The sequence below is a fragment of the Pleurodeles waltl genome, chromosome 2_1 (assembly GCF_031143425.1).
Source record: "Pleurodeles waltl isolate 20211129_DDA chromosome 2_1, aPleWal1.hap1.20221129, whole genome shotgun sequence".
Taxonomy (NCBI): domain Eukaryota; kingdom Metazoa; phylum Chordata; class Amphibia; order Caudata; family Salamandridae; genus Pleurodeles; species Pleurodeles waltl.
Genome location: NC_090438.1, coordinates 464,122,817 through 464,148,509, shown reverse-complemented (window position 1 = coordinate 464,148,509; position 25,693 = coordinate 464,122,817). Strand labels below are relative to the sequence as shown.

The window sequence follows — 25,693 nt, the reverse complement described above, 5'->3', positions numbered from 1 at the left end:
AGTTTAAAACTGCACACACTGGCTCTGCAACTTCAAGCCTGAGACATATTTAAAGGACTACATAAGTGGGCGGCAGAGTGCTGCAGACCCACTGATAGCATTTCATTTACAGGCCCTGGGTAGACGTAGTATCACTTTAACAGGGACTTACCAGTAAATAATCAAATATGCCAATTGGATATCCACCAATCTAACCTGTTTTAGGAAGACAGCACCACTTTATTACTGGTTAGCAGTGGTAAACTGGCCAGAGTTTTATGTCCAACAAAATAGATTCAGCAAAATGGTGGTGGAGAGGCAAAACAATTTGTGGACGGCCACCCTAAAGCTGACAGATCTAAGAGTAATTTTATCAAACTAATCTGTAATCAAGATTGCCCTGCAGCAGTGCTTAATTTGTAAATACAAACGTGCAGGTGCTCAGAGCTCTCCTCTGACACACGTAGCTGCTGCATTTAAATGTGCGAGCACAGAATACTGAGGCAGCGTAATCTTGAAGCCATCGCAGGCCTCTTTAATCAATGTACAGCCACTCCCTGCCCATTCAGCTCACTCCTGTATCTTTCTGCTTTCTCCCATTGTGACGCTTTTTCGTTTTTCTCTTCCTCCGTCTTTACCATATATGTATTTTGCTCGCAGCAAATGCTTGAGGCAGAAGAATAAGCGCCGGCCCTGAAAAATAAGTGCCGGTGCTCAGCACCGGAAACACAAGCACAAATTAAACACTGCCCTGCAGTAACTTGCATTCTTTTCTTCCTTAGGTTGGTCTCTGGAAAAGAAGAGATTAAATCATCTCAGCCAATGTCTCCCTCTGATTTTCTAGACAAGCTGATGGGACGGACGTCGGGCTATGACGCACGTATCAGGCCGAACTTCAAAGGTAAAGAGTGATTGCATATAGCCTGTGTTTAACTAAACATTTTATTGTGGGTTTTATTGATAAATATTCACAAAAACAGCCCAAGCCAAAGATGGAAGATCAGTTAGGGAATGAAGAAAGTGAAGGGGAACCCAAGGCATATTCAGAGCATCCGACAGGTGGGTGCCTGTAGTGCGAATACCATAGGTTGATAAATGGACCTTTAATACAATAGATGAGTTCATATTTTCCTCAGTAGAGCGCAGAAAAATCAACCTTTGCATGAAGCCACATTAATTCTTGGCCCCGAGTCACATCTCCGACTTTCATCAGACACTGATTTCTGATATGTTCCTAGGTGAACTATGTCCTAACTACGCAGATTGTAATATTAGTGCCCTTAGTTAATGGATTTCAACTACAGCTGAAATATTCCCGAATGCTTTTTTTGAACTGTGCTCATTAGTCGGACCCTGCCTCCACACAGGTTGACCAACAGGTACCCTTTCATGTCAGTTCCTTGCCCTAGCTGTCCCTGGTTATTGCGTGAAAAATCTCTCATTTGATTTCACTCCGTTTGTTCAGCGCGTTTGATACGGCGAAGTACACCATTTTGCCATTATCATGCAAGTTAATAATGACAACGACGCAGTATTAAGTTTGGCAGAACCTGTGCTTGCCATAAAAAAAGGCTTGACCATTTGCCTCAGTGAAAAGGTGAAATGTTTTGGATTTCTACTTGTTTACAGAACTTCTCTTTCACCAGCAGTGGTTGTCTGAAGCCTGTATCTAATGAGGTAAGTGGAGCATTTACAACCACATTTACTGGTTAGGAAGGTCACAGATCTTTAGAGCAGATCATGGGTATGAATCTATATCTACTGGTGTGTACGTGGGAAGTAAGGCTTCACCACTGGTCATTTTGGGCAGTCTTTCGATACTAGGCAAAGGAACTCTGCAGACAATAGAGTGTAAACTTTGCCTCCCAGAAAGATAGGAATATTGTGGCTGGCTGCTCGCTATGGCCTCCTTAGTGCATACGTTCCACTTCTCTCCCCTTCCAGGCACCACACGTGCAGTACTATAGCTTTGTGTAGGTACAACAAGAAAGTATTTCACTCTTGCCTTAGCAATGCTAAGCAGCCCGAACTGTCATCATATGGAGTAAGAATGGGCTAGAAGGGGAAATTATCCGTACGACGCACTCACTTAAACGCCACTGTAAGAGTTTAATAACTCCGCTCTGCCTCCTAAAAACTTATAAGGTGAACTGACCCACCCTGTCACTGATGGCTGATTGATTTCACATAGACTCTCATCACGAGTGGTGTTTTGATAGCGATTTCAAAGCGATTTGAATGAAAGGTGGAGTTTCCTTCTACGCTTGTAGTACAGGCAAGGCATTTAGGGCCAGATGTATCATCACGGCCCTTTGCGATTCGGTAATAGCGATTTTTAAAAAATCGCTATTACCGACTCGCAAAGTGCCATGTATCACATTTGCGGTAATAGCGATTTCCTAAAAATCGCAAATGATATTACCGAATCGCAAATTACGATACCGGCCCCATTCGCAGGTATGGGCCTGTTGGCCCATAGATGCGAATTTTTTGCATTTCCAAAATTGCGATTTATGTACCAGAAATCGCAATTTTGGAAATGCAAATCCCCAGGGTGCTGGGGGCCTATGGCCCCCTCTGCTGCACCCCAAACATTTTTTGGGGGACATGTAAGGTACACACATGCCAAACAGGCATGTGTGCTTTACATGTTCAATTTAAAAATGCATTTTAAATGCATTTTTAAATTTTGCACCAGGTTAACACCTGGTTGCAATCCATGGTATTTTGCGATTTTTTGCAGCATTGCCTTGTGACCTGGAATTTGTGAATCGCAAATTGCGACTCGCAATTTCCAGGTCGCAACGCAAGAAATCGCAATTTTAGTGATTTCTTATTTGTGGTCTGCAAATGCCTTACATGCATTTCAGACCACTGTTTTGCACTCGCAAACAGCCGAATTTACCGATTCGCACAGTTTGCGAGTGCAAAACTTTTTCATATATTTGGCCCTAAGTTTACTGGGGTTTCAGGGGACATGTTAGCCGGAGTCAGAGCTGGAGGGGTTAGTCCCCAGAAAATGTCCCAGAATTCTAGACCGTCATGCACAAATCACCGCAGATTACCAATTTCGTATATTTTTCCCATTTCTATTGCACATCACTTGATATACCTTAGTTAGTCTACAATGCCCATTTCACTGAAAAATCTATAACTCAGGCTACTACATCGGTATTTGCACTAACCTTATCTTGTGGGCAACAGAGGTTAAACAATAATTACAGTCCACACAAGCACATGGGTGTGTTTTAGTTTATTTATTTACAACCTGTTAGAAATGGGGTGTTTGGTTGGCAGTCAGGTTACCCCCTGTCCAAGCAAGGACCCTCACTCTAGTCAGGGTAAGTCACACACAATCCAAATTATCCTGTGCCCACCCTCTGGTAGCTTGGCACTGAGCAGTCAGGCTTAACTTAGAAGGCAATGTGTAAAGTATTTGTGCAATAAATCATACAATAACACAATATAGCACCACAAAAATACACCACACAGTGTTTAGAAAAATATATAATATTTATCTGGGTATTTGCAGGTCAAAACAATAAAAATATGTAATATGAAATTGTATAGATATCACTGAAAAGTGATATAAAGTGTCTTAACTCTTTAAAAAGCAAACAAAGTCTCTTTCAAGCACAAAGTACCTGGTTTGGAGTGGAAAATCTCCGCAGAGGGCCGCAGAGGAGGAGATGCGTGGAAAAAATGGGGTGTGCGTCGGTTTCGCCCCTTCACACACGGACTTGCATCGTTATTTTCCACGCGGGGAGACGTGCGTCGTTCTCTGGGAAGAAAAATGGTGTGTGCGTCGGTTTCGCCCCTTCACACACGGACTTGCATCGTTATTTTTCACTCGGGGAAGATGTGTGTCCTTTTCCGGCACGCGGACCTTCTCCTTCTGTGGGTCGCGGGATTACCAGATATCCCAGGGTCTGTGCGTGGAATCCTAGGCTTGTTATCCGGCTGCGCGTCGTTCCGGTGGGCTGTGCGTGGAATTTTCTTCCTCACGGCAGGCGTTGCATCGATTTCCTCTCTGGAAGTCGGGTGGCGATGTCCAGGCGGGCCGTGCGTCGAAGTTACGGTCGAACCGCAGGCGGCACGTTGAGTGGCGTCTTTCTGGATCGGCGTGTGGTGAATTTTTCACCGCGGAGCAAGCTGTGCGTCAAATTTATCGGCACACAAGGAGTCCAGTTGAAAAAGAGAAGTATTTTTGGTCCTGAGACTTCAGGGACCAGGAGGCAAGCTCTATCCAAGCCCTTGGAGAGCACTTTTACAGCAAGACAAGAGTCAGGCAAGGCAGCAGGCCAGCAGCAAGGCAGCAGTCCTTTGTAGAAAGCAGTCAGGTGAGTCCTTTGAGCAGCCAGGCAGTTCTTCTTGGCAGGATGCAGGTTCTGGTTCAGGTTTCTTCTACAGCAAGTGTCTGAGATGGTAAGGCAGAGGCCCTGTTTTACACTAAAATGTGCCTTTGAAGTGGGGGAGACTTCAAAGAGTGGCTAAGAAGTGCACCAGGTTCCCTTTCAGTTCAATCCTGTCTGCCAGGGTCCCAGTAGGGGGTGTGGCGGTCCTTTGTGTGAGGGCAGGCCCTCCACCCTCCCAGCCCAGGAAGACCCATTCAAAATGCAGATGTATGCAAGTGAGGCTGAGTACCCTGTGTTTGGGGTGTGTGTGAGTGAATGCACAAGGAGCTGTCAACTAAACCTAGCCAGATGTGGATTGTAAGGCACAGAAAGATTTAAGTGCAGAGAAATACTTACTTTCTAAAAGTGGCATTTCTAAAATAGTAATATTAAATCCAACTTCACCAGTCAGCAGGATTTTGTATTACTATTCTGGCCAAACTAAATATGACCTTCCTACTCCTTTCAGATCAGCAGCTACCACTTCAACAATGTATGAGGCCGCCCCATTGTTAGCTTATGAAGGGAGCAGGCCTCACAGTAGTGTAAAAACGAATTTAGGAGTTTTACACTACCAGGACATATAAACTACACAGGTACATATCCTGCCTTTTACCCACACAGCACCCTGCTCTGGGGGGTTACCTAGGGCACACATTAGGGGTGACTTATATGTAGAAAAAGTGGAGTTTTAGGCTTGGCAAGTACTTTTAAATGCCAAGTCAAAGTGGCAGTGAAACTGCACACACACGCCTTGCAATGGCAGGCCTGAGACAAGGTTAAGGGGCTACTTGAGTGGATGGCACAACCAGTGCTGCAGGCCCACTAGTAGCATTTAATCTACAGGCCCTAGGCACATATAGTGCACTCTACTAGGGTCTTACAAGTAAATCAAATAGCCAATCATGGATAAACCAATCAACAGTACAATTTACACAGAGAGCATATGCACTTTAGCACTGGTTAGCAGTGGTAAAGTGCCCAGAGTTAAAAAGCCAACAACAACAGGTCAGAAAAAATAGGAGGAAGGAGGCAAAAAGTTTGGGGATGACTCTGTTAAAAGGCCAGGTCCAACACAACCTATAACTATGTATTCCCTAGTAGTGCACTTAAATCCATCCATGATTAAAAAGTCACCTTCGGGTGTCACTAATTCATCAGATTAATTTGCGGATTATACAGACACTCATGCTGCCTGAATTAAAAAGATCACTACTTTCTTTAGGTTAAATTAATTTGTCTTTATAAACCAATCAGACCTGCAACCATGCTAATGACTACTGATGGACGAACATGACTTCAACCCATCGGAAACGCCAGGTAAGCATGTTACGAATATTATGTGCATGTGTTAGAATCCAAAAAGCAGTAAAGTGCTCCCCAACTTACAGGAGGTTTTGCTCATCTTCAGAACGCACAGTTCATCAGCTTTTTCAAGCCTGAACTAATTTCCACGCAAAGTACCTAACTAAACCTGGCGAGGGTTTGAATAAAGGTTTAGCACAATTCTTAAAAGTCTGTAAGGAGTACGACATGGATTTCTGGCATTTTCACCCAAGGGGTTTACATGTGTCAGTTAACCCCTAAGAAGCAGAAATCTTCTTCTTACACAACGAGAAGTCCTTCCACATTACTCACATAATAAAACCTGTGTCTAGCAAATATACTTTCATTTAGCAGCTTGGGGCAAATTTGAGACTTTCTTCTAGGGAAAAGATACTACTGACAACATCCCATTTATATACAATTTCCCTTTCCCCAGAGCAAGGTTTACAATCAGACCATAGGAGACTCTGTGAGGTGGTAAGGATGTGATTTAGGCCTCATTGGAAAGTCTGCTTACGAGGTCGGGCAGCGAGGCCCCACCTCTACTCACCTGGTATGAGATCACCTCTGTTGACTTACGGTAAGGATCCCACGACTCCGACCCTAAATGATGACCTACATTCCCCTCATTTACTAGGAACAATCAGTTACCAACATTCTCACCCACACACTCCATCCTACCTATGCTCCTCTGTTTTAGCACCAGAATAAACTTCTGCCAGTGCAATAAAAAAATGGAATCCTGACAGTAAACATACAGGTCTGCAAAAGTATAAAGTTCAACTCTCACCTCTATGCCATGCTGATGTAAGGTTTGGCAAATCAAATCAGGTCATAATGTAATAATAAACCTGGGAATTCCTGCATCCTAGCCTGAAGAAGAGCCTAGTACAGTGTACTGTGCCAAACACTGCCCTGGCTTCCAAGTGGATGAACGTCTTCAGGAGACCTGCTGGAACATCTCCTGGCTTCTCTCCTGTAGGATACTAAATGCCGCATAAACTCTGCTTTCAGTAACACCAACCCAAAATGTCTTGATAATTTCACAGGTTTATCCTTTTCTAGCTGCTCCTGGAATATTATCTGATGAAATCATATATCACTTTTACAATGCATTGATGTAGGAGACAGACAAACTGGTATATAACTTGAAAAAGCACTCAGAACAGCCAAGACAATTTTACTTCTTTCAAACCATTTTCAGACAAAGATGTCATAGCTGTACAGCTACTGAGATGAAAAATGCCACTACACCATAGTTCAATTGTCTATTACTCTCCTCGTGTATCCAACCAGATATGGGGTATGATAGAGCGGAACGTGGTAACAAATTTACCTACGTTTGGAAGCTCTTTAGGCCGATGAATCTTTTGACTTAGTGGGAACTCTCTGTACTCTTAATCGATCAATCTCATCAAAATCAATAATCAATAACGAACATAAGCAACACCTTGAACAACATAACACTTTACAATTAATCCAGAATACATTTCGGCGAACCCTGACCTTTCAGTCAGGAATAACCACACCAGTTTATTGCAAAGTTAGTGAATTTATTCCCTATATTAACAAGGCTAGCACAATGTAAATGTGTCTCAACACCAAATGATAAACATATATGAACATTAATAGCTGTCCATAACGTCGAAACAAGTGCAATCTATGAAGCATCTGAATCACAAGGCATTCGATAATGGCAATGCAAAGCACTAATACGATAATCTGTAATGAACTAATTGCGTACATTTAGTCAGCATAACAAGATCTCAAATTGCATCGTGCAACATATGGAATCCTCGTCTAACCTCAAATTAGCATCGGCATGTGGGACTTCATGCAAAAACAATTTAGCAACATTAATTTAGAAAACTCCTAGCTAGGGCTCTTACCAAAATCAGCAGTTGGTTACCTAAAAGAAACACAATGCAATTTTACAATTTCCTTTCATATTTACCAATTACGATCAGCATACAAGGAAGTCTTCGTCTCACAGGTACCGTTCTTCGGTCATCATGGGTACCGTTTCTCGATCGGCATAGGACGGGACAAAGGGGCAGGGGTGGACGGGGCAAATGCCTCACGGCGGCAAGGTAAAACTACTACTTCATGCAAAGGGACAAATCAAAGTTAAAGTCTCTAGGGCAAGAATCATTAAAGTCTCTTTCTCTCGATTAGAGAAAGCATCAAAGTCTCTCAAAATGGCGTCGCAGCAAAGTGGGCCATAATAGCTACGAAGTCTGCAAAATGGCGGGTATCGAGCTGGTAATGGCTACTTTCCCCTCGTGCACCTGGGTTTTATAGACAACAGTTCAAGTCCTGTAGGGTCTCCATTGGAGGGTTCATAGGTTAGCTTCAAATTGACCAATCAAAACGACAGTTCTCAAGCTTTTACTTAAGCATACATTAACCTTGGAGATGGGTACGCAGATCGCAACATTGTCTCCTAATTAGCTTACTCTCAGAGCCTCCATTGTCCGCACCTGCAAGTCGACCTTGAATTAAAGAGAAAATATGCCAGGCTGGCACCAACTTTAAGATAAGCATGTGAACAGTTTCTGTGGAAAAGTACAGCTTCAAGCAAAAATACACGTTTAATAGCACAGTGGAAAAATACGAGCATCTAAACCGTGAGACCAGGCAACTAGGCCAAAGCCTCCGCTAAAGTAATGCTAAGCTAAAACATTTCAAACAAGCAAATTGTAGCACACGTTTATGATTATGTCGGATTAGTGCAATTCTAATTCACCACGTTATATAAAGCACGCATATAAATGATGGCAAACTACTCTGAGGGCACATTTTGTCCCCGTACAATCTTAATTAATTCGGTTAATGTCACACATGATTATTTCAGCACTACGTTTAAGCGTTAATAAATCAAAACCTTCATTTTCTGCTTCATCAGGTATAAAGCAGGTGGATTATTACCTTTCTGATAGCTTACTCCACAGGTCTTTCTGACTTTCCAATACAAGTGGCTCCATAACTACCTGACCACTGGACATTTTGGCATAGTGTGCAGTAATAATTTCTACCGAAATATACAAAAAAGTGATTGATGGAATGCTTGAATTAATCTGAGCCACTGGTAATTACTCTGGCCGCATTTCAGTCCATTGTTATTATGCACGCGCTGCTACCTCAGTTTGGACCCAGCCATGTGCAAATCATTCTTGACCCTTCTCCAATAGGAACTGTCCAGCCTGAATTGCTACACCAGGTCTTCCCTGAAACAGGACACAGGCAACCTAAGACCGGCTTTGCTCTGAATGAGGCTCTTCAATCAGGTGTAGCTTTGTTCTAGTGGGGCAATGAGCAGGGGACCTACATCTGGGCATATCCATACCACTTAGGGCATTAAAGTGAATTATACAAAAAAGTGATAGATGGAATGCTGGAATTCATCTCCACTATGATTCCCTAAGTGCTCCTGGTATGCACCGATGTTGCTCCGATGCCACTGGAACCAAGGTACACTCAACTGAAGAGTTCTAACTAGGGCAAAACCAATCTTGGGTTGCTTATGTTCCGGTTTTGGATTGGACCTGGGCAGGCAGTTCAGGCTGGACCATTCCTATTAGAGCACGATCAAGGCTGTTCTCTATATGACTGGGCCGGAACTGGGGTGGCATGGTTGCGTCCCTCAATATTCTGTCTATGATAATAGTGACCCACGATATTCTGTTGTCTGAGAAGACTCAGGAACTACGCCTTTTTAAAACTGCATTTCTCTGTCACCCACCACGTTCATATCTGTCATAATTTCACTCTTTAAATCTGGGCCTTGAACTTCTCATATTGTCATGACTTTGAGGGCAATTCCAATCATGACTCGACTAGTTAACATGGACGTGTGCTCATGCTAGCTTAGGAAGGTACAGACGAGAACCTCAACGTGTTAAACTCATCAGGTACAACTAACAAATTGAATTTAGTATCGTTTTCTCTGTAGTTTAACTTCTTGTAAAATTGTCTTGGGGGTATCATAGTGGAGAAGGGGACAGTGAAGGAGCGCCACTTCTTGTGCAGAAACTGCTCTTTACAATGGCAGTGACAACACAAAATCAGGTTCTGAATAAATTAGCCACGGACATTTAAAGATTCAAGAATGCTTCAGTCAAAAGCTGAAAGTGGAGGAGGGCATTCTTTGAATGTGAAACTCCAAAGGACGTACTGCCGAAATTAAAGAGAAGTCAGGATGCGCTCTAACAGCTCAAATCCATTAAAAGCTGACTCCAGGGTGAAATATTTGAGAGAATGAAGAGCATCGGCTTCCATCACAAAACTCTCGAGAATGCATTGGCTGTATAGAGTATATCTAGCGTGTGTAAGATGAAAAGGGTCTTTATGAAACGTCTTCATGTTTGACACATTGTCCTAAAATATGAAAGTGGTACTCTGGGTTAGAGATCTGGATCTCGGCGGAATAACCGGCATGTGGGCTACAAGCTGCTCTGTTGTGCTGCATGCTAATGCTGCACTTAAGAAAGGGCTGCCTGCTCTGTTCTTCTCAAGGGCTTGTTCTTCATAAAAATAACAAAGAACTTTAAAGACAATGTTCCCCATTAACGAAAAAGGTGGTGAGCAGGCACTTGCAAGGGCAGCTTGCCTCCCAGCCAAGGAGAGGCAAAAAAGTTACTTTGCATAGTAATGAGCTTTGCAGTGAAACGTCCCGTGTCACCCAGTGAGATGTTTTAATTAACAAATAGCGATTCTATTGACAGTAGGGAGCTTATTTTCTTAACTGAAAATCTACCCTCAAAATGTCACAGAGGGCCTGATTTAGATATTGAGAGAGGGCTTACTCTGTCACAATAATGACAGATATCCCGTCTGCAGAAATCTAAATACCCTTATATTCAGTGGGATTTAGATATCAGCGGATGGAATATCCATCACGGTTGTGATGGAGTAATCCCTCCGTCAATATCTAAATTAGGCAGTCAGTGACTAAGGGATGGACTCAGAACTTGTTGGACGGGTTACTCTGACACAACGGTGGATGGGAACAACGGTGACGGATGGCCCGCCCACCTAAATCTCAATACCATCATAGCCTACCGGATTTAGATTTCGGCGGATGGGATATCCGTCACCGTTACGTAGTAATCCATCCGTCAAGTTCTAAATCAGGCCCTAACTCCATACACTTTAATTAATTTTTGATCAGAAAACATACAAAATAATATTAAGGTGGTGGTGATAAGTGAGTCGACTGCCAAAAAACATTTACTGTGCGTTGCACCTCACCAAGACTTTCTTCCTGGTATGGTGCACAAACAGGATATATGTGACAATAGGCTTGATACTTAGTATGCCATTGCAACTTTCTATAAGTCTGCAAAAGTTAGTAAAACACACAGATTTCCGGACATAAGCACAGAAGTATTTCAAAATCTATGAACACATATGCAGTGTATTTGGCACCCGACATTTACGCCATAACAAAGTAGACACAAATCAGTACTTGTAATCCTCGGCACGTTTGTATGTTCAAATGTCGGCATAGATATAATTTACAAAATTACCATTCCATTAGGTATGAATTTTCTGTTATTGACTCCAACTGGATGATATGATTGTAGACACAATATGTGTGTCAGACAATTTTCTCACAATGATATTGTGGTACCACACAGCCCTGGACACACACTTCACAGACAAGTTAATCGACACAGAAGCATAGTTGTGGAAGTATTGTCAGAAGACTCCATTGTGGTGGGATTGTTATGCAGTTCCCCTAATTCTTAAAACATGTCACCTGCTAACAGAATATGGTCAAGAATTAGACATATGTCTCTCATTTCACCTTTGTGGTTTAACTTTGTTCTCAGAGCTTATTGATCAATTCTGATTTTGCAGTCATCAAGTGCTGTTTGGCATTGCTGGGATAGTGTTATTGGGATATTACCAGGGGCGGCTCCTCCATAAGGGTGGAGGAGCATCACCCCATCCCCGCCAGCAGCGGCAGCTGCAAAACCTTTCAAAGAAAAGCATAATAAACTGTGTTTATTATACTTTTCTTCAAAAGGGGTGGGGCCACGTTGTGAGGTGCACTGAAGGGGAGTTTATAACACTCCCCCTCACTGTGCATGTATGTTTGGCCGGCCGTCTCAGACCGGCTAAACACACATGGGCACAGGGCTCTCTCTAGCCCAGCCTGCACAGACTCCCAGTCTGCCTAGAAGCACCCAGCCAGGTCAGTCCCAGTCAATCCTGATGCTGCTTTAAGCAGTGTCAGAATTGGCCGCAGGGCAGGCTGGGAGCCTGTGTCTGCATCACTATGCAGTATTTGAGTATAATTTAGAGTGAGAGCACACAATACTGGCAATAAAGCATATCCACCTTTATCAAAGGGCTTGTCAGTCCCATTAATTCAAAAAAGTATTTGAAAGGATCATGTATAGGCATGTTGGAGTAATTTGTGCTATTAAGATTACTCTCACCATGAAATACACAGTTTAATCCCAGCTCCTAAAGGCCATCACATTTATAATTACATCACTATGCAATTATAGGCGTTCATCCCTAGAGAGTGCTAGCTGCAACCCCTTTTAAGAACATTCAACATTAAACACTGCACTTTAACATGGCCCCTAAAGAATGTCACTTTTATAAGAAATGTGTAACCACCAACTTTCACACCTATAGGTTGTCTCTTGACTTGAATCCTCATATTGTCCACTTTCAGGCCACAACTGTTTGCAGCAATAATCCTTACCCATAGAGAACCATTGCCTTCCTTACTGTAAAACAAAAGTTCCAACAAGGAGGAAATCTTACTAAACACTTGAAACCCTTGAGTGGTTGCCTATTCTAGTGTCCCATCCATCTTAGTGTGGGGACTTCAGCTCTTTCTTTGGGGAGACTCTGAGTAGCGACTATAGCTCCCCCTGTGCTTTGGGTACATTTCGGTGGTGACCCCGCTCATGGGGTCACCACAAGCTTCAAATGTGTGATTTTCCTTGAAAATCTGGGAAAACAGTCCAGTGCATTCTGGGATGCTTCTCTGGATCATTTGGTCAATTTATGAGCAGCTTCTCTCCCGATGCATCAGGGAGAGCTGTGCAGTTTCTCCTCCATTGGGTGCAGCTTCCAGCCAAGCTTTCCTTTTTCCCAGGGTGCCCGGTCCCACCTGGGCACCCTGCAGCCTTTGACAAGGTTGGAGAGCAGCTCGGAGAGCCCATCTCCGCATTGCCTGCACCTTCATGTGCTGACTTGGGACCCTGCTGTTCGCTGTGGTCTACCGGCTCCTGCAGGCAGATGCATGTGGTGCTGTGGCCTTTCCAGCTTTCTTGCTCACGATGCCATTGGCTGGGCCAAAACTGGTGTGGTGTGGTGAGCAAAAAATTGATGGATTAAACCCAGATCTCTGACTGGTGGTGAATGTTTGCATTGTTCAGCATTCCGTCCATCATCTGTTCTTTTTGCTTTAGTCACCCTAAGTGGGAAGGGTATGCCCAGATGTGGGTTCCATGCTCACTGTGCACTGGAACCAAGCCAGCCTGGCTGATGAGGGGTGATACCCCTAAACAGGTCCCAGGATGCTTGTTTCTAGTCCAGGGAGGACCTGGGTTGGACTGTTCCCATGATGAGCAGGGACAAGATTAATTTGTCTTTGGCTGGGTCCAAACTGAAGTGGCGTGGTGAGCAAAAATGATGCATTGAACCCAGAACTGTGAATGGGGGTAAATGTTTGCATTGTTCAGCATTCTGTTCATCTATTCATCATCTGTTATTTTTGTTTCCAATAACAATTTGGCAGGTAGTGGCATAGGCTAAAAGATATCTGACTGGAAGGAGTATATACTATTCTTAGCCTGTTCCCTTCCAATCTACACTTGTGTTTCCCAAACTGTGGGTCGGAAAGCAATGATGGGTTGTGAAAGTCTGTCTGAAATGTAAGAAATATTTAGTATAATTATCTCTGTGCAGCAATGCAAAGGTGCTGATCAATAACCCAAAGTCTAGTTTTAAAACATACCCTTCCAAGCATTCCAAAGCATGATGCCCAGTGATCCTTCAAGTATTTTTAGCTGCTATTTTCACTTCACAAAGCTGTTTCAACAGAGAATGTGCTTACTATATGTAAACATACACAATCATACTACTTGTGTATGACTCTCACAAATAAATTGAGCAATATGGATGTCACCTAATGGCCAAAGCTGGAGACCTTTTTCATTTTTCAAATTTGCAAAAATCAACTCTAGGGTTTTTCAGAAGTCTTGTGATTTTAGTGAATGACTGCCACAGGCCAGCACCCCACTCTGAAAAGTTTTCCAACTCCAGACTCCAGTGCAATTCACCATCTGACATTTTTATGGGCAGATCAATGTCTTGCCCGCAGTCTGATATCAAGAGGCGTGGTTGTGACTTTTACAGACAATAGTTTTTACATTTAAAAGTTGCCCACACCTCCTGTCCATTAAAGCAGTGCTTAATTTGTAAATAAAAACGTGCCAGTGCTCAAAGCCCTCCTCCTAAACCAGGGGCTGCTGCAATTAAATGTGCGAACACGGAATGCTGAGGAAGCATAATCCTAAACCAATCTCAGGCCTCTTCAATCCATTTAAAGCCACTCCCTGCTCCTTCAGGTCACTCTTGCAGCTTTCTGTTTTCTCCCTTTGTGACGCTTTTTCGTTTTTCTCTTCCTCCGTCTTTCCCATATATGTCTTTTCTCGCAGCTAATGCTTAAGGCAGAAAGATAAGCGCCGGCCCTAACAAATAAGTGCCGGTGCTCCGCACCGGAAACAACAAGCACAAGTTAAGCACTGAATTAAAGCCAGGTGAATTAAGAAAGATTGTCGGTCTTAAAATTGGGTTATAGCTCTAAACAGGTTGGGAAGCACTGTTTTAATAGCATTATAATCAATCTGCCTCCTTCTAAACCAATTGTTCATGGTCCTCTCCCTTGTTATAGGGCGTCCCCTCTGACAACTGTTATAGATTTCAACAGTGTGCTTCAAAACATTATTATAATTATTGTTATTATTGTTGGCGCGTCGGACCTTAATAAGTAAACTTACAAGGGGACACGCATGGGTCAATGAACTTTTTGACTAGTTCAGGATGTTCTTAACATAGTTCCAGAACAGAAACAATAATCAATACATAATAATCATTAGTTAAATCAATTGTCAATAATCAATGTAGTCAGTAATTGTCACGCACCATGACCTTTCGGCCATGAATAACCACACCTTTAGTAAAAGTTTAGTAATTTTATATTCCTTATATTAACAATGCTAAGGTCATGTAGATTCATCTCAAGATCAAATGAAACACATACAAAAACAATACCGGTTGACCAAAGCGATGGAAGAAATGCAATCTAATCAAGGCTTGAATCACAATACATTTTAAAGCAATGGTACAGATCAATAGTAAAGTCAGTTGTGATGAAGTAATCACATACATTGAATTAAGCAAGATAGATCGTCAAACATTTGTCCCTGCAATTTGTCAGTCATCATGTGAATAGCGTTAACTAACCCAGATTAGCATCAGCATGTGGGGCTTCATGCAAAACAATTTTAGTACACACATTTAGAAAACATCTACCTAGAAAAACTATTAAGACAGTGCAGTTGGTGCCTAGAAAGAAAAGGCACAAAAATGCAATTCAGCCACATTGTCATATCTACCTATCCACTGTATGGGTCTGCAAGCAGAATCAGTCTTCGTCCTCAGGTCATCAATCGATCAGCAAAAATCGGGCTCTCAGTCAGAGAGCAATGAGCCCAATGACAGAATCTCGAATCTCTTCTTCTCAATATCGTATCTCATAACGGGTTAAGATCTGAAAAGTCGGGTCTAATCTGAACCTCGTCTCCTCTGTCACGTTGTTATATCAAAGTCACCCAAACTATCCCCTAATTCCCAATTGGTCATTTAATCGTACGTTATTACTCTGACCAGTGAAAGTTCTATACCAGCTTTAATAATTCTAATATTTCACACTTCACATGTCATTGATTGGTCTGCTTTACGATGTTCTCACCATCCAGCTCATCAGCTCATCTTCCTCTCCAGTCAGTGACTTCATTGTTCCCGTCCTGGGAAAGAACCTCCTGCACACATTACACACGTCTCGATACATATTAAGGACACTGTCTCCGGTTCTCATGGAAAGCTTCTGCTAAGCATTTTAACAAGACAATGAGCATCTCACAGTTAGTTCACTATGTCAGCATTTTTATTAAACTTTAAGAAATACAGCTTCTGCATGAGGCCTGGCAAAACTAGGCCAATACACTTGCTAAGTTAAGGCCTACAATTAATAAGGTAGAAGATGCTTCATAACCCTTAATATGACATATTACTACATTAATCTAATACATTTTCAATATTTCATGAGTATTAATGATTATTTAGTATAATTTGTGAGCACTAGTGGCCATTCTTTGAGGTCACAATTTCACATGCACATTATTTTTCTCTACGTTATTAATTTTCTACATGTCATTATTCAAAATATGTAAAACTCTCATAAATAATTTCTAGCTCAGACATCTGCTTCAGCATTATTATTAGTAGTAGTAATCAGCATCATCAAGTCGAACCGCTAAATATTTCCAGGGGCAGCATCCACCTCTCAAAGACATAGCCAAGCCACACATTCTAATATTATTTGTTCCATTAGTACCCACCAGGCGGAGGAATATTTCAATCTCGATTTCAATCCTCAATGCTAACGTAAAGAACGAATGCGTGAGGAATGCGAGCACAAGTCAAAGCTCATTGTAAATTGAGGTGTGTTGTTCCTAGAAGAAGGGGGGGGGGCTGGAACTGAGTGTCATGAAGGGCACATTCATCCGAAGTATTTCAACAGAAATTGTACGTTTACTTGGTCAGCAGAAGCTTTCAATTTAAAGCTCTGTCGGTTCAAATTGGGTTTTGTCCTCCGAAGGCTCTTGTGGAGAATTAAAAGCATCCGAGGTTGCAGAGGGGTCCACCAGTCCGGTGCGATCAGCCATCATTGCCATCTTCGACTAGCGCGCGATCCTTGATGATGGCGCTTTGTTTCAGAGCAGCTAACAGCATGGTCGCAGGTGCTGCAGAATGCATTCCCCAGCATTCCAATTGCTACTCCCCAGGCTTTGAAACAATGCCACTGACAGCCTCTGACAGCGGGGGAGAAGCTCGAAGAGCACCCGCAAGGCCTTCTGATGGTTACCTCTCTCAAACTGGTATTTTTTCTCCTAGGCTCTTATTTCATTCATACTTAATTCAGCGCTCTTACGCCTTTTATTTTGTGTTCTTTATATTTTTTTCCACTTTTTTTCCTTTGTTTGCTGTGTGACAGAAGAGTGAACAAATAAAAGTAAAACACAAAAGACGGGTAACTACCGGGACCTGCATTTTTGATGTGGAAAACCACAAAATACGTATGGTATGCCTCATTCCAAAGCGAGAAACTCGGATTAGAAGACAATTATTGCAAAAGTGAATTTCTTATAGCACTCCACAATGTGTGCTTGAAGATTCGGTGCACAACTGTGGTGATTGTATAGTTTTTATTGTCTTCAATTATCTTTCCCTTTACCAGTGTCATTATAATTCTAAATCCTCAGGATTCACCCTTTGTTTTGTGGCTGTTTGATTTAGAGCACTATAACATTGAATGAACTCATATCTGTGAGGATCTCAACTTTTTTCCTGGTTGTCTGAGCTTCTGTGTATCTGTTACCATGTTTTCTTTCAAAGCCGTGTTATTGATTTTCATAAATCATATTCGGGTTACAAGCAAACGCTAGATTATTACAGACAATACACATTGGGCACATCGGTGTGTAATATATGTTAAAGATATCTTTTGTGGTAATCACATTGCATCAAATGGCTGGTATTGAGGGTTTTTACATTAAATAGTCAACAATAAAAAAACTGCTCTGCATGGTAAGCCTAGGGGGTCCCGTTTGTCTATCGTGGTGAAGAGGGGTACTGGGAGGGTGGGGAGGTTAACCTTAGCTACAACGTGTTGGGGACTGCTAGTGTATTCAGTCTGGGATTTCAATTTATGGACATGTGCTATTATGTCCTACAGATCATCCATCAGGACTTGCCTAAATCCTCACTGTTCCTTGTATTTTAAGGCTTTACTTTCGACTAAGATCCATTGCTGAAGGTCAGCGTCCCATGACGCTAGTGAAGGGAGAATCAGGGATTTCTAATGGCGGGTAATTGCTCAGCATACAAGCAGAAGGGCAAGGTCCTGGGTTTGGGGTCTGAGCTTGGCCGTTACTGGTCTAAATGAAATCCCAGGGAATATCACCTGCAACAAATGTTCGAGCGCTCTGTCCATAAGCTGTGTGAGTGTAGAGAGAACCGTTATTTGGAGGAACGTCAATTATGTACAGCTCCACATCATGTGTGTCAGTTGTGCTGGGGTCTCCTGGCATTGAGGGTAGTTTGGGATGCCGTGGGGAAGATCGCCTAGAGTCTTTGTGAGATGAGATGGACTCTAGGGAGTATGCATGTCTGAGTAAAATAAAGTGTGCATTGTGCAGGATTTGGGATGGGTATTGTAGGATTACCGGTCATTTCATATCCTTAAATGTTATGTTTAATTTGTCCTCCCAGTTGCGCTCTAGTCCCTGTAGAGACACCTCAGCATCTCCTCGCATACATTTTACCTCTATAGAGCCTGGTCACAAGTCAAGTTCCGTGGCTGATGATATGAAGAGTCAGTAGTGCATCATGGGTAGAGGGGGGTGTTGGAGCTGGCCCTCTCTGCCTGGTCACCCCCAAAACCTTTTGTCTTTACTTTTCACTTTTTGCTGAATTCATTTTTGTTTGCCTTAGGTCTCTGTGAGTGTTACCACTGCTAAACAGTGCTAACCAGTGCTAAAGTACTTGTGTTCGCTCCTCTAAACATGGTAGAATTGGCTCACACCCAATTGGAATATTTAATTTACTTATAAGTCCCTAGTTAAATGGTACTACATGTACCCAGGGCCTGTAAGTTAAATGCTACTAGTGTGCCTGCAGCGCTTGTTGTTCCACCCACTTACGTAGCCTGGAAAACCTGACTCAGGCCTGCTATTGCAACCTGTGTGCGCAGTTTTAAACTGTCATTGTGACATGGCAAAATAAACCTTTTTTCCAGGCTCAAACCTGTCTGCCTAAGTCCCCATACCCTAAACAGTCCACAGGGCAGGTGCAATGTATTTAAAGAGTAGGACATGCAATTTTAAGTTTTACATGTTCTGGTAGTGGAAAACTCTTAAATTCGCTTTTCACTACTATAAGGCCTGTGTCTCCCATAGAATAACATTGGAGTTATCTTATTGCATTTATTAAGCTGTATCTTTCAAATAGGAAAAGGTAGACAGTTCATGTTTGGGGTCTTTGGAAAAGTAACAAAAAACGTATTTTATGATAAAGTCAGATTTGAAATGCTTTAGCAATTTAGTGCCTGCAGCCTGTCTCTGGATCACATGACTTTGGTTAGTTGGCAGATGGCCTATGTGTATTCCTCCTAGACAGCTGCACACAATAGAGAGATTAGGTATGCATATATAGGCCATCGCTGGCAGGATGGGAGGGCTGAGAATGGCACAGCCCTACTTACACCTAAATAGGCTGTGTCTTGCCTTTACACAAAGGATTGCATACCCCCTGTAATTAGTTTTGAGTCAGTGCATGGGAGGCAGGAAACCAAGACACTTCAAAGAGAATCCTCAAGAAGTTTCTCCCCCCTCAAAGAAGCTGTCAGGTATAAATACTGGACCTGAGACACCGACTATGCAGTACTCCTCTGGGCCTGTGGACACTACAGAAGAAGGACTGCTATGCTGCTTTGCTGCCAGAAGGGCTGCAACTCTGCTGCTCTGCTAATCGACTGCGTGGGTGCCTGCTGTCCTGCTTGCTGAGAAGGGACAATGGACCCTCATCCTTCATCCCAGGATGAAGTGACTCCAAGGCTCAACTAGCTCACCCCCCTGTTCTGAGCCACAGGGACAAAATAAGCTCCAGAGGCTTCCTAAAATTCCCCATCTGACTTTGTGCCTGAACCTGCAACTGGACCTGCCCAAGCCCTGCTGGCCTCTGCTGGAGTTAGTTCCTAACCAACAAGTATGGCCTTCCAAGTCCTGGACTCTTGGTGCTGCCTCAGATGAACTCCCGTAAAGTTTTTGAGCTCTTCACGAAAGGGCCTATTCCCACCAAGATGTTGCCAACCATGCATGCGCCAATACAAAGTTACGGGGAACCAACTCTTCATGCTATAGCATCGACCGTCATGGGGATTGTCAACACGAAGCTCCAGCAAGGACCCTCCACTAAGTCGACAAGAAAGTCGTGCTACTGCACCAACTGTCTGTAATGTCCAGCCTTCTCTTCACGCTACTTTGAAGGCAATCCACAAAGCTCTGCCTGCTCTTTGTGGCCTCTTCCACCATGAGAGGAACCCTTTGTGCTGGACTTTGAAAGTTACTTTTTCAACACGACTAGCCTGTATCTAGCCCATGTTCCATTGTGATTGGCCTGAGCCCCTGGTCTTGCAAAATTACATAGCTGCAAGTGGCACTTGGGGCTTTTTGCCATTGTTTTCACTTAAGTCTTTAAAATTACATATCTCTGATTCTACTAATTGGATTTTTCTCATTTTTGTGTCACATTATTAATTAAATTCGACTCTATTTGTCTACATTGCAGTGGATTTTTTTTCATGTAGTGATTTCACTTTGCTACTATCTGAAGTGCTGCATAAACACTTTACTTATTGCCTCTAAGCTAAGCTTTGTCAAGATACCAGCGAGTTAAGCACAGGTTAAGTTGGGGCTTGCTTGTGACTTCACCCAGACACAAATTCTAGTTAGTACTGGAGTAGGGTTTCAGCCCCCTCAACCAGTAGCCCAATTTCTTACAAGGGTTCACAGCGAGGGTTTTGTTAAAAGTGGAACATTGCCATATGGATCCTTCCTTAGGTCAGAAACTCTCCTTGTGGGAACCCATTTCGGACACTCAGTCTTGGAAGGTCTGGTAAGAGACTATCCTCATAAAGGTTCCTCATTGTGATCAATCGGTCTTCCTCCCAATGCAAAAGGTCTTATAAAGAAGGCACAGCAGGTCCCGAAGGGGATCACAGTATAGGTTATTTTTGGGTTTCGAATCAGAGTGATAATAGGGTATCATGTGTGGCATAAAACTCAATTGAAAGGTCTTTTAGGACAGGAGTTTTACTGTGGGTGATAGTCCAAATTACCAGCCATATCTCCTAAACCGTAAATGGGGAGTCAAGAACCCTTGTCTCAATTGGTGTCGTGTGAGGTATGTCTAAGCCTTCACAGAAGTGCAGAGAGTGTCAGGGTCTAATGAAGGCCGACCTTGTATAGGTATGTCTAGTGGTGAACAAATGTCTCATTGAAATTCTGCTGCATAAATACTTGTGTACCATCATTATAGCAAACGTCCATGAATGGGGCACAGCATCTTGAGGACGTATAAGGTAGACGAACATTGGTCCCAGTCTGTCTGCCTCCATATTTGAAGGGCCACATAGGCCTGTGATTCGAGATAGCGCAGGCCTTCTGTAAGTTCTGCTTGTTTGCCTTTCAGTCGGTAAGACAGTTTCTAATATGGGGAGTTGCAGGGATCTGATTGTCCAAGTCCTGCAGTCTAGTTTTAGCGGCAGTAGGTCTGTTTCCAGCAACGCACAAGTGCCTATAGTGGTACGCATTATGAGGCCCCTTACTGCTCCTTTATATGCCTCTTACCACATGGCTCTAGGGGGGCTGTGTCAGTGTTTACAGTGAAGTATTGCACTGTGGCTTCTCACAACGTTTTGTGGAAAGCCTGTTCTTCTAACCATAATATCTGCATCCACTAGACTGGCACTCGGGTGGGAATCCGTCCCTAAGCAAGGCAGCCCTCAATGGTTTATAATCTGAGACAGGTTTACAAGGTAGTCTATCATGGTGAATTGTATGTGGAGGGAGGTAGGATAGACTAGGCAGTCTACACATCATGCTCATTGGAATAGAAGGAATACTCTTCGCACTAGGGTGTAACGCACAGATATGTCCAAGTGTTCAATGGTGGAGCCAGTCTGTGAGCAGCTTTGGTATTTTGCAGGGGGGTGGGAATGATTAAAAGTCACATTTAAAGCAGCATTAAAATCACCCCTCAATACCCAGGGGGTGTCCACCCACGGCGTAAGTGCATTGGAGAGAGAGGCCGAGTAATGAGTCTGGTCTGAGTTGGAGGCATAAATCAAGCCAAGTCTAAAGGTAATCCATCGAGCCACCCCTTGGCCAGTGCATACCTGCCTTCTGGGTCAATGCAGGTATCCTCCACACTAAAGTGAATCAAAGTGTGGCCCCACTGGCGTAGGTGGTGTAACGCATGCTGATAATTTGGTCCCTCCTTCTGAGACGCAAGGCCACAACCTCAAAGCCATTCAGATGGGTTTCTTGGAGGAATGCCACATGAGTCCCATAGCATCTCAACTGTGACAGGATTTGATAATGTTTTTTCGACCCTCCCATTCCCCAGTCATTCCTAGTGGGAAGTGGGTATTTTCCTGGAGTCAGGAGGGTAGTCAAGCTAGATGGGTATTTTGTGGAAACAAAAGTGCCCACAAGAGGGCAATAGCCTCAATGGTGGGAAGGGAAAAGAAAGCAAGGGTTGTCACACGCATAGTATTGTCACGCAGGGCATGGCATCCCCTCACAGAGCTCAAACAATAGAGTCAGTAGCAAACAAGCATCCAGCCAAGAAAGAAGAAGCCAACTCAGAGTTCTCAGCATGCGAGTTGCAAGCACTGGTCAGAGAAGTAAAGGAAAGAAGAAAGGGAAGGTGAAGGTGAATCTCAAGGAGCGTGAGGCACAGCTTTCGGGAGTGAGTGCAGTAAAGTACATGGGGGGGCAGTAAGGGGAAGCCAGCTAATCTTGTTAATATATGGTAGGATATGATAGAACAGCAGAGTGCAGGTATATCTGAGACTAAGAATGGTAGACCCAGGGAGTAAGGGGGAAGGCAGCACAGCATTGAAGCTGATTATAGAATTCCCTTCAGAAGATTTTGGAGGCTTGCATAGATGTAATGTGTAGGGTTGGTGTGCACAGGGAAGAGAAGGGGAAAAGTTGGTAGGAAGAGGAGTAAGGACAGTCGGTGAGAGTCATATATAATGGCATACAGTCAAATCAAGTCATCCACTGATTGTGCTGTGACTCTGGGAGCCCCATTGTAGTCTTGTGTGGACAAGGTGTCACCAGATTCCTCTCCGGAGGATAGGACGTTTGTCTGCCTTTGTGAGTTTCACAGTATGGTTGGTGTCATGATGGTCTATCAGTAGTCGGCTTGCTTTTGGGCTTGGGAAGACAGATTATCGGTGTGGCGCCGCAATGGAGGCCAAGACCTATGGCGCTACTGGCGCCATAAGTCTTGGTCTCCATTCACTCCCATGAGTGGATTGGCTCGATGTGGTTTCCTCTGACCCATAATGTTCATGAATCCAGGAGTGAATTTTAGCAGGGTCAGTAAAGAACTGTACTTGTGTGCTACTTTTAGACAGCAGGGGAATAAGAGAGCATATTTTTGTGGCAAGCCCTGTAGTCTTCTTTATCGCATGAAGGAGTCATGGTGGAGCTGAGGTGAAGTCAGGGAAAATGGAAACTCTGGACGCTCCCTACATTATAGTGTGGTGGTACCAGGTTTGCTGCAATATATGGGTCCGGTCTCTGTAGTTCAAGAGTTTGGCCACTATGGGGTGGAGAGAGGCTCCAGGGGCATTGACTGGGACACTGTGGGCATGTTCTACCACATACACGGAGGAGAGACTTTCCAGGAAAACCACAGTTTGTAGCCAGTGTTCAATGTAGAGTGTAGGATTAGTGCCCTCTAGACCCTTAGGCAAACCAACAATTCATAGATTATTGTTATGGAATCTGCCTTCCGTGTGCCCCTCCAGTATCCTGATCCAGTCAGTGAGTTCCTGCAAGCTGGCTGTGTTTTACATATGCTGTGCTGTGTCTTGGAGTGCATGCTCCTCACCTGCAATTCTTTCTTTCGTTTTCCTGTGGTCTTCTTGGAGCAAGTTGTTGTCAATAGAAAGCACAATCATTTTAGCCTCCATCGCCATACAGATGTCTTTGACTGCAGTGAGGATAAGATCAAGCTTACTGGGTACAAGAACAGTCAAGGGTTGCTGGTTTGGGTACTACTGAGATACAGGATGAAGGGTAGAGCTTGCTGTGGGGGTGTTTCCCCAAATGGTGTGAGTAGTGGTTGCCATAGTTTTAGTACAGCAAAGGTGCCCTGTCCATATCACTGCTGAGGAATAATTAAACATATGTGGTACAGTACCGGGGAGCTCAGCCGGGGCCAGTGATATATGCAGGGCCCTGGAGGGCAGAATGGACCTGTAATCTCATGTGCACAGCCTGATGGCACTCCTCCTGGGAGAAGAGGGTGGAGTTCAGCAGAAGCAGCTATAAGCACAGGTGAATTTGTGTAAAATCATAGAACCATGGAGTGCTTGTAGACAATAGTCACTGAACCCAGTCTAGAGGAATCCTGCAAGAGGGTGGTAGTGGCTCTGAAGCATTTCGTAGTGAAGAGGGATCAGTTCACACCCATGGCTGGCTTGTTTTCTCCAGCATGGCGGTGGAGGAGATTTTGTTTGGGGCAGCGAGAGGGCAGTGGAGCTCCTGTAAAGTAAAGGGACTGCTCCACTAGAGAGGCCATAGAGGGGAAGCAGTGACTTAGGGACAGGGATGATGAGGGCATCCAAGTCCAGGCAGCAAGCTGCACCACAGCCTTGACTGGCTCCTTCTGCACCATATATCTGGCCCCAAATTCAGTCAGTATCTAAATGCCTTGGGAGTATGGCCACCAATAGTTCCCCACAGTGGGTTTAACAGTATGGCCTCAGTATCGGCATTGGCCAAAAAGAGGCAGGTGGTCGAATATTTCATGGCATGTTACTTGGGGCCCACAGTCCAGCATGAGGGGAGAGTGAGATGAGTCACGGTCACGGAGCACCACCCGGGTCCACTCCTGTATCTGTATCTTTCTCCAAGTCAGCAGAATAGTGGAAATTGAGGTGGGCCTTGGGTGAATCGGAGAGTGATCTAGTGGGACAAGCTGCCAGTGCAGGGCCTTGTATGCTGAGCAGGTGTCTGATGTCAGCTGAAACCTGCTGTGGAATTTAAGAGGGAGGACTCCACATATTGGTGCCAGAGAGGCCCCTCCCTTCCTTGCATAAGCAAATTCCTACCTCTGTGTCCCAAATGTGGATAGACATAAGCGATGTGCTGATAGGGTGGATGGTAATGATATGGAGGCCATCCCACACCGGCCCGGGTCCTGGGAGTCAGTGTCACAGGAAGTTGAGAATTGTAAGTGTTCAATCCCCTCGTAGCACCCAACCGCCTCCTCTACCCAAGTGGTCACCTCAGAGCTGAAGAACAAAAGGAAGTCTTGGTGCCTAGAGAGGGGCGTACTAGATTGGTGGTGTGAGGCCTGAAGCGCCAAGCTGGCTTCTGACACCAGCTGAGGATGCTGCTGTGGCAAGCAGTGAGGGGCCAACACTCAGTACTGTCAGAACATCTCTTCCTACCGCAGGGGTATTTGCCTCTTACTTCAGCAGTCCGAGTGGCAGAAGAGAGGATAGTGTTTGCAGGCCACTGCATCTTGACTTCACAGTGACCCCAGGAGTTGACGGTGACACTAGTCTAGGCCAGGACCCTCACTCAGACCAGTACTCTTGTGCCGCTTCACCACAGAACCGAGGGCCTGTCCTGGGTGCAGCTCTGGTGATCAACAGCTCTTGTAGGTGCAACAGGGCAAATTATGCCAACTCTGAAGTTTGCAGCATGTGGGGATCAGGCCGGATGAGCTAGCTGTGCATGGATCTCTCCCAGCTCACATCCACCATGTTCGCTGGCTTTCCACACCCCCAGGTCTGTTACCATAGTTTTATCCTCTGAAACGTGAGTGGCAATGTTGTTGGAAATTATGCTATTGTGCACGGAATGAAGTGGTGG

General features: G+C 44.0%; 1 protein-coding gene across 1 annotated transcript in view; it reads left to right on the top strand.

The window, feature by feature from the left end:
• The first annotated feature begins 766 nt into the window (after positions 1-766).
• The window catches only part of LOC138265628 (glycine receptor subunit alpha-4), a 500,430-nt gene continuing 475,503 nt past the window's right edge, over positions 767-25,693 (top strand). The window contains exon 1 of the mRNA XM_069213515.1: positions 767-880. Within this exon, the coding sequence (XP_069069616.1) occupies positions 802-880 (79 nt within the window). The 5' untranslated portion in view covers positions 767-801. The remainder of the gene's footprint in view (positions 881-25,693) is intronic.